The sequence below is a fragment of the Peromyscus maniculatus genome, chromosome X (assembly GCF_049852395.1).
Source record: "Peromyscus maniculatus bairdii isolate BWxNUB_F1_BW_parent chromosome X, HU_Pman_BW_mat_3.1, whole genome shotgun sequence".
NCBI lineage: Eukaryota > Metazoa > Chordata > Mammalia > Rodentia > Cricetidae > Peromyscus > Peromyscus maniculatus.
The window spans coordinates 85,288,720-85,298,544 of NC_134875.1; the positions used below are offsets into that span (position 1 = coordinate 85,288,720).

General features: G+C 46.3%; 1 protein-coding gene across 2 annotated transcripts; it reads left to right on the forward strand.

The window, feature by feature from the left end:
* P2ry4 (pyrimidinergic receptor P2Y4) lies at positions 1-6,971 on the forward strand. 2 transcript variants are annotated; one of them, XM_076562866.1, is made up of 3 exons: positions 1-109; positions 317-455; positions 1,303-6,971. In XM_076562866.1, the coding sequence occupies exon 3, from the start codon at positions 1,309-1,311 to the stop codon at positions 2,392-2,394; it is 1,086 nt and encodes a 361-aa protein (XP_076418981.1). In that variant the 5' UTR covers positions 1-109; positions 317-455; positions 1,303-1,308; the 3' UTR covers positions 2,395-6,971. The 2 variants fall into 2 exon arrangements, with proteins under 2 accessions (XP_076418981.1, XP_076418980.1); XM_076562865.1 differs by having other exon boundaries at positions 63-170.
* The last annotated feature ends 2,854 nt before the right edge of the window (positions 6,972-9,825 follow it).

Genomic DNA, 9,825 nt, shown 5'->3' on the forward strand with positions numbered 1-9,825 from the left:
ACAGGAGGAGGGATAGGCGCCACCCCGAGTCCCACCCCCAAGAATATGCCCTCTGGCTGCCAAGAGGAAGGGTGACAGAGTCAGCTGGGCTCCGCTTCAAGGGCACTGGGTAGGAGTCTTGCTAAGGTTCCTCGGCAAGGGTGGTGGTGGTGCTCCTGGGCTGGAAGCAGGTATGAAGTGGGCCTGCTTCAAGGGGAAATAAGAGTCCAGAGAACTAGGAGCAGGGTGAGAGGAGAGGGAGGGAGGCCCTCATCACCAGGACAGAGCTGTTACGGTCAGCTGGATGACAATTTGAGCCTGGGTGTCTCCCCCTTAGATGCTGCTGATCAGCCTCCACCCTCTTCAGCTAGCCAGGCTCTGCAAGGAGAGGAAGCTGCAGAATACCACTGGCTGCCTACCTGAGTCCCAGCGCTGCCTGATGCCCATCAGTCCCTGGGCTGGACTAAGAGAGCTGGGTAGGAGCTGGGCTAAGGGAGCTGGGTAGGAGCTGGGCTAAGGGAGCTGGGTAGGAGCTGGGCTAAGGGAGCTGGATAGGAGCTGGGCTAAGGGAGCTGGGTAGGGGCTGGGCTAAGAGGGAGCTGGGTAGGGGCTGGGCTAAGGGAGCTGGGTAGGGGCTGGGCTAAGGGAGCTGGGTAGGAGCTGGGCTAAGGGAGCTGGGTAGGGGCTGGGCTAAGGGAGCTGGGTAGGGGCTGGTCTAAGGGAGCTGGGTAGGAGCTGGGCTAAGGGAGCTAGCTGGGTAGGAGCTGGGCTAAGGGAGCTAGCTGGGTAGGAGCTGGGCTAAGGGAGCTGGGTAGGAGCTGGGCTAAGGGAGCTGGGTAGGAGCTGGGCTAAGGGAGCTGGGTAGGGGCTGGGCTAAGGGAGCTGGGCTAAGGGAGCTGGGTAGGGGCTGGGCTAAGGGAGCTGGGTAGGAGCTGGGCTAAGGGAGCTAGCTGGGTAGGAGCTGGGCTAAGGGAGCTAGCTGGGTAGGAGCTGGGCTAAGGGAGCTGGGTAGGAGCTGGGCTAAGGGAGCTGGGTAGGAGCTGGGCTAAGGGAGCTGGGTAGGGGCTGGGCTAAGGGAGCTGGGTAGGAGCTGGGCTAAGGGAGCTGGGTAGGGGCTGGGCTAAGGGAGCTGGGTAGGAGCTGGGTTAAGGGATCTGGGCTGGGTAGGGGCTGGACTAAGGGTGCTGGGGAGGGGCTGGGCCGGCCTGGGTTGCACTTGGATTTGCTCCTCCTCGCTCTTTCTGGTGCTTTTCTTCTTTTGTTGTAGGTTTGTAGGACTGGGAAACCAGAGAAATCACTCACTTCTCTCCTTTCTACCTGTAGGGGGCCATGACCAGTTCAGACTCCTTGCTGTTCACATCTCTAGGCCCCAGCCAAAGTTCTGGAGATGGTGACTGCAGGTTTAACGAGGAGTTCAAGTTCATCCTGTTGCCCGTGAGCTATGCCGTGGTCTTTGTGCTGGGCCTAGCCCTCAACGCCCCGACCCTCTGGCTGTTCCTCTTCCGCCTTCGCCCCTGGGATGCCACAGCCACTTACATGTTCCATTTGGCCTTGTCGGACACCTTGTATGTGCTGTCACTGCCCACCCTCGTCTACTACTACGCTGCCAGAAACCACTGGCCCTTTGGCACTGGCTTCTGCAAGTTTGTCCGCTTTCTCTTCTATTGGAACCTCTACTGCAGCGTCCTTTTCCTCACCTGCATCAGTGTGCACCGCTACCTGGGCATCTGCCACCCACTGCGGGCGCTCCGCTGGGGCCGCCCTCGATTTGCAAGCCTTCTCTGCCTAGCTGTTTGGTTGGTGGTAGCTGGCTGCCTCGTGCCCAACCTGTTCTTTGTGACAACCAGCCCCAGTGGAACCACCACCCTGTGCCATGACACCACCCGGCCCGAGGAGTTTGACCACTATGTGCACTTCAGTTCGGCAGTCATGGTGCTGCTCTTTGGCTTGCCCTTCTTGGTCACCCTGGTCTGCTATGGACTCATGGCCCGACGACTGTATCGACCTTTGCCAGGAGCTGGACAGTCATCGTCTCGGCTCCGTTCTCTCCGCACCATTGCTGTCGTGCTGACGGTCTTCGCTGTCTGCTTCGTACCTTTCCACATCACCCGCACAATTTATTACCTGGCAAGGCTGTTGAAAGCTGACTGCCACGTGCTGAACATTGTCAACGTGGTCTACAAAGTGACCCGGCCCCTGGCCAGTGCGAATAGCTGTCTGGATCCAGTGCTCTATCTGTTCACTGGGGACAAGTATCGAAGCCAGCTCCAGAGGCTCTGCAGAGGCAGCGGGCCCCAGCCCCGAACAACTGCGTCCTCCCTGGCATTGGTGACCTTACATGAGGAAAGCAGCAGCAGGTGGGCAGACATCCACCAGGACATCATTTTCCCTACCTATGAGGGAGACCGATTATAACCCTGGGCACTGGGTATGAACGGAAGGGGGCTCACTGCAGGACAGAGGGAGGGGAGCCCGCTAGCGACACTTGATAAGGGCGTCCATCAGCTACCCTCTTTTTAGCCGACGTTTGGAGCAGTTACTCCTCTGCTTCTACTTCTTTCTCTTTTCCTGTCCCTTCCTGGGGCCACTGATCCTGTTTCTAGAGCTCGCAAGACTTCCTCAGTGCTCTTGGCCCTTTCTGCTTCCCCCGGGGTTTTTCCACAGCATGCCTTTCTCCAGCCAAAGTAGAGATTTCAACTAGACAGGTGAAGGGTGGAGCAGTCTCAAGGGCGGCCTGATGGATATGATGGAGTCAGAATCAGGAAGCCGGGTGCTAGCATATCACGGATGCTATATATGCCACATGGAACATCCATACCCACTTCCTGGCTCCCTCTCAAAGACAAGCTAGTCTTACCTGCCAAGGTGCCGAAATAGGGCACAGGGTCTCTAACCCTGCCTGCCAGGGGCCCCACAAGCAGCTAGAACCCTGGTGCTGTCTGGACTGCTGGTAGAGTCCTGCTCTTGAGTGGCGACTCTGAGAAGCCTCAGGGGGCAGGGTCCAGGTTGATAGCAACCTTGGAAACAAGAATGAGACCAGACACTGTCTATGACTGTGGAGAACTTAGTTGACAGCTCCCATATGTTTAATGAAAAGAAGGGCGGACAGCTCTGACAGAGGGAAGATCTCTTAAGTCCATGGCTCCAGGTTCTAGAACTGATGGGCAGAGCAGGTTTGTGCAAAGGATAATAGGGTGGTGGCAGGATAGACGCCCAGAACTGGCTCTTCGCTGGTCTCTTCCCGTTCTCTAGCTCTGGTTAGATAAAGGATAAACCTGTCACCAGCTCGTTCTGAATCAGGCTATAGGATTTCAAGGCTAGGGTGGGGCACTCAGTTTTCCACCTGTTCAACCTCTTCCCACAGCACTTGGAGGATCTGGTGGGTGTGTAGAGCCGGGGAGACTGAACCCTGAGCCTGAGAAGTAAGTTTCTGGGCGGGTTTTCTTCAGAAGGGAAATTTATTTTCAGTCTCTTTTCCTATGAAATCACCTTATAGCCTGTTGGTCTCCTGAGTCAGACCCCAGCCTTTGCTGACCTTTCTGATCTCTTACTCATTGACCGATACCAAATTCTTCTTGGCTTCTAAGTGTCCTCTCTGTCTCTGGAGAGAAGGGGAGGGAGGTGCTAGGCTGCAGAGGAAAAGAACTTAATCTTAATGCCCCTCGGCCCCTCCTTTCCATTCTTCAAAGGGAACTCTCGCCCTTGGAACACAAGAGTTCTTCTATTAGGAGTAAATTAACTGGCCTTTCTGATTCTTTCCAGGTCCCCACTCTTATGGCCACAGCCCCCTTGCCTGTCACCCCTCTCCTACCTAGTAGCTCCCCACAGTAAGATTAATTAGTCTCTTCAATATAACTCATTCAGGCCCCCCATTGGCAGGCCCCATAACTCCAAGCTGCTTAGTCACGACTAACTTCCCGGACTTTATAGTCTGCTGCTCCAGGATCTCATTATGTACCTCTCTCTAGCCTAGAACTAGCTACAGAGAGAGACCTGGGTGGCCTTGAACTCAGAGATCCACCTGCCCTTTTTGCCTCTCGAGTGCTGGGATTAAAAACGTATGCCACCAGGCTGGGTCAATACCTCAACTTCTCTACACTTCATTCATAATCTACTTAGATGTCCCATTTTGTCTCTATCCCTGCCTGCCCCCTGGTCCCTGAAGGAAGGACCTTCTTCCTTTCTTTCTTTCCCTTCATCTTTGTCAGGTACTTCCATCGCTGATTTTATATCTTTAGAAAGAAGACCTAAGCACTCATGCCTTGGCCTTGCTGTCTCCTCTTGCCACCGTTCTGTTAGTTCCTATTCATTTCCCCACTGCCTTGCCAGGGAGAGCGCTATAAAACCCACCTACTCACGGAATTGCGCCAGACTCTCCAAATCCGATCCCCTTGCACTCTCCTGCTCTCAGAGCACAGATTATGTCTTTGGCAAGAACTTTAGTGATACACAGTTTTCACTTTTATCCCTCTTTGACCGCTCACTTCACTTGGCTCTATTGCATGTCTTTTCTAGTTTTTTTAAAATATAAAGGTAACATTTAAAAAATCTCACTGGGACAACACTGAAGGAAATGTAGAGAGAAAAGATTCACTTATTTCAAACCCATATTTCCATTTTCTATACTTCATGTTTTCTTGGTTTGTATTCATGTGTTATAGAAGTATAACCACAGTGTATAAAAGTCTGCTTTTTAGGATATTTAGGGTATGGTGATGTATGTCTATAATCCCAAGAGTTGGTAGTAGAGGCGAGAGGATCATAAGTTTGAAGTCAGCCATGGCTACATAGTGAGACCCTGTCTCAAAACAAATAAGTATAATCCTCGCTTATTGTAAACCTCCTTTCTCCATGTTGATGCAGTCTTTCACATTTATTATTTCAGCAGCTATAAACAATTACTTCCATTGGTAGGTTATATCTTATTAGACTATCCCCTTATTAGTGAACATTTAGGTAGCTCAGTTTTCCTGTGCTTTGAATCTCTCCCCATTTGTGGCTTTTTTCTTCTTGGTAATTCTATCTCTAGTGCAAGTCCTCAGGAGTAAGATTACCAGACCAGAGAACACGAACATTTTTGTGGATTGTGATTTTTCAAAATGACTGCATAAATTTTTACTGTCACGATGATATATGGCCATCCTAGTTCCATTGCAGTTCCAGCAGCAGACTTTATGGGAAATCTTTCTGGATGGTAAACATTCAATTTGTTAATTTCACTTCCTTGCTTACTTATGGCATTGAACACTTTCTCTTGTGTTTACTATTTGCATTATTCTTCAACTACTATTTTAGTGGTGTACTGCTATTGAAATATGATATTTATTTAATATGTGTATTATCATTGGTTGTATTTGACATATTTAACCCATCTGTTATGGTACATTATTTCCTTCCCTAGATTTAGAATCTCTTTCCTCCTGCTTTCCCTGGATCACTTCTCTCTTTGCTGCCATCTTTTTGTCAGACTCTCAACATGTGGGGGTTATTTAATCCTCTCTCTCATCAAATTGTTGGTTTCGTCTTAGAACAAATAGCAGGTGACGACAATTTAACTGACTTCTAGTGCTTAAGAATACCTCAGAGATCATACAGGGCTTGGGTTCCCCTCCATTTTCCAGTTGAAGAAACAGACCCAGTGAGATGTCATGCCTGTGACTTTCTGCATAGTGGCAGGTAGAAACTAGACCCTGGACTGGTTTCCCACGACTCCTTTCATCTACCAGCCAATTGGTGCTGGGCCAGACCTTTGTCCCTCTAAGCCTCAATCGCCTGCTGGATAGGTTCACTTAGATCTTCCACTGTTGCTTCTAACCCATAATATATAAAAAAGAAACTGCCCGAACCAGTTCTCCTACTCATCTTACTCATTTCTGTTCATGACATCTTTCTTAAATGACCTAGGCTCTAAAGCTTCTGGGAAACTCCACTCTTTTCTCCTCCTGTCTCCCCAAGTTCTGACATTGCTCTTTTGCCTAGTGTAACCGGCCTTCTTTTATGGTCCCAACATCACCATTCCAATACTGACTCTTCATCTTCTCCCTCACTGAATGTCGTAGGTTTCTGTCTAGTCCTCACCTCCAACTTCCCTCCACACAAATGCACATTGTCAGATCAATCTGTCCAACACTTCTCTCCAAGTTTCACTCTTTTAGAAATCTTCGATGATTTATTTTTATTGTCTACAAGTCAAAATAATTTAGGAAGAAATTCAAAACGATTTTTTCTTTTTGTCAATTTTTGATTCTCCCTCAACACAAATGTCTCTTCTCTAAGGTTTTTGTGTTTGTCTGTTCGGTGTGTGTGTGGTGCTTGGGAAGAGCCCAAGGTCTTACACCTGTATTAGTGAGCTACATTTCTAGACTTCTCTGGGTAAGTAAGTGTCTTTCTTCTCTCTCCAGGCAACATTTGCATTTTCTTACCTCTGTACTTTCATTGTCTCTGTCCTCTATACTGAAATGCCACCCCCAAGTTGTCCTTTTTTAAAAACATATTTTCCAAGGGCCAGGCTTAGGTTTCTCATATTTTCTGAGACTTTCTCTGCTGATTCTTACCAACAGTGATCTTTTCTTCTGTGATTTTTAGTCAGTTAGCACCTTTAGCATTTCTTGACATGATGGACACTATTTTGAATAGTCAGTTAATTCTTCATGCATGCTTGCCTTGTGTATCCCACCTATAAGCCTCTCGAGTTAATGTAATATAGAGGGAAGAACACAGAATTGAAGATCAGAACGCCCGGGTTCGAGCCTCGAATCTGAAAATGGGACTCAAGTGTGTCACCTTGGATGAGTCATTCACATTCTTTGAGCCACAATTTCATCATCTGTGAAATGAAGATTGTAATCTCAGCTTTATGTAATTCTTTAGGATACAGTAAGGCTGTGCAAAGCTGAAGTGCTAAGCAAATACAACTCGCTGTTATCATATCATTCTATTTGTTTAATAAATGGTGCTTAATAAATATTTAATGTGTGATTACATATTAGCAATTCAGTTCGTTGTTTCTTTTCCTGGATACTGTCCACTTTGAGATGCTTCCATGAATCTCAAGGAATTAGAGAGCTAAAGGGGCTTTAGCAACTGTTGGATTGAGGCAAGCATTTTAAAACATGTTTGGAGGGGAAAAAGCCTATCCAGAATCTCTCATATTTCCTTGGCCTGTGTATCAAGCTAACCTGGATGAGAAGAGAGGTGGTAAAGCTGAACTTCCACTTTTCCCACGTTTTCCATCCTTCATCCTATCATTTCTAGCTAACTGGGCCAGGTTAGTTGATCTCTTTGAGCTTTGGTTTCCTCATTGCTAAATCAGGACAGGAGTACGTAGCTGACCGGGCTGTGATGAAGAATCCATGCAGTAATGAATGAAGAGCGTCACTTACAGTTCCTGTTGGTGAGACCCCTTTGCGACAGTTCTCATCTTTAGCAAAACAAGACGAGCAGCCCAAGTTTTGATCTAGCTCTGCCTAGAAGGGATGATTAAGATCATGACCAAAATGAACCCTTGTGAGAGCCAGAGGGCTGCAGGTTGGTCACTGAAGGATGACACTAGTGATGGGTTGGAAGGAAGCAAGTCAAGCTTCTGGCATCAAGGGAGAAAGGAGTTTTAAAAGGAGAGATTTATAACCAATTTTAAAGACATTTGCATTAAAAAAGATTAAGGAAATAAACAGCTGTGTCGAGTGCCCAAGAGAATTTAGCAAGTATAAGACACTCAGAACGAAATGAATATGAAAACTTACTTTATTACCTGCCAGTTTGGATTTATGGACCCAAAATTAGCCAGTGACATTGATTAAAGAGATCATTCTTAAATAAACTTTCTTTAAAAAAATTTAATTACGTGTATATGCATATCCCCGTGTGTGTGTGTGTGTGAGTGTGTGTGTGTGTGTGTGTGTGTGTGTGTGTGTGTGTGTGTGTGTGTACCTGTGAATACAGGTGCCCTTAGAGGCAAGAGGCAATGGATTCCCCTGGAGCTGGGGTTCAGGTGATTTTGAGCCGCTTGTTGTAGGTTCTGAGAACTGAACTCAGGTCCTCTGAAAGAGCAGTACACACTCTTAACCACCAAGCCATCTCTTTAGCTCCAAATTTATCTATTTATATATGTCTGTCTGTCTATCTATCTATCTATCTATCTATCTATCTATCTATCTATCTATTTATTTTGAGATGGGATCTCACTATGTAGCCTTGGCTGTTCTGAAACTCGATATGTAGAAGAGGCTGAGTTTGGACTTATGCCTCTTGAATGCTGGGATTAAAGGCACGCACCACCATGCCTGGCCTTAAATACATTTTCTTTTCTTTTTTTCTTTTCTTTTTTTCAAGACAGGGTTTCTCTGTGTAGCCTTAGCTGTCCTGGAACTAGCTCTGTAGATAAGGTTGGCCTCGAACTCACAGAAATACACTGGCTTCTGCCTCCTGAGTGCTGGGATTAAAGGCATGTGCTACCACTGCCTGGCTAAATAAATTTTCTAATGAAGATTTTTCTTCATGCTTTTTATAGTCCTCTTTCACCTTGAGTTTCTTAGTTCCCTACTTCTTCGCACAGTCTTCAGAAGAATCCACTGAACAGCAGTGTAATCTATAGGGCTGACATTTCCAGCATGAGCTGAGGTGGAGCTGGTCACCAAAAGAAAGTTTTTAAAAAAAGTATTTGAGTGCAACTAAAGAGCTAGTCTGTCTATGAGGGACCTTGGTGTGTTTGGTTGCCAGAGACAATGTGTTTGGGTTACGAAATGGGACAAAGACAAATGATTCATCCTTGAGCTAAAGTGTAGATTATTAAAAGATAGGGACTCTCTAAGAGAAAGAAGATGAAGTAGTTCTTGGGGCTGACTGATTATCACCATCAATTCTGGACTATCGGAGCCCTAATCATGTTCTTGGATCTACTCAAGAGAAGAAAAAAATTTCAATGTGCTTGGGCAACTCAGGAGAAAAACTAACCGTCTTACCAGGATGACGGCATCCACTCAATTTGTGTTACTCTCAATGATATTTAACTTAGTGCTCATTGTAAATCTCACTCTCCTACACAATACCCTTCTACCTCTAACAGCAATAAAATATAACCCACGCTGAATCCAGAGAGATTCCTTTCCAGGGGGTAGTCATTATTTTTGATCTCTGACAATTTAAGTTATTACAGTTTAACTTTTTAAAAAAGTTTTTGTCTTCATCCTTTTCTCTAATGAAACTTCCCAAAGAACATTTTCCAGGATAGTAATTGGTGCTACTCTGCTTTTAAGGGTATGGGTTAAAGAATTGTAAACCTGTTTCTTCACTACCAGTTTTATTAAGAATCATAAACATCATAATGCCTATTGTTGTGAATTCCAATGGAGAAGGAAATATGCATATATAGGAGACTGGGAAATTGATAAAGAACGAGGTTTGGTTTGGATCACGGTTCTAGAGGCTGGGAAGCCTTAGAGTGTGACAAAGACAAAGAATCTGTGCTGCTTCTACTTATGGTGCAAAGTGTGAGTGCAAGCAGAGGCGTAACAAAACACAGCACAACACAAGCAAACCGAGCTTTATACTGCTATGCTCTCAGTCAGGTTAATAAACCCAGCCCCTTGAGAATTAAGTCATTCCCTTTCAATGACCTAATCATCCCTTAAAGATACTACCACCTTTCAACACTTTTACATTGGAAATACAATTTAGTGTAAGTTTTGAAGGAGAAAATCACATTAGAACACAGCATACATTTTTCTCTGAACTTGTTGACCAGGGCAATTTTATTCCCCATGGCACATCCCAAGAAGTTGCTATCAAGACAAATTAGTCAATGCCTCTCTCTCTAAGAAGGGACACCTACTGAAGCCACTTAACCAG

Coding starts and splice junctions, on each gene's coding strand:
- P2ry4 (XM_076562866.1), top strand. CDS start 1,309: ATGACCAGTTCAGACTCCTTGCTGTTCACATCTCTAGGCCCCAGCCAA.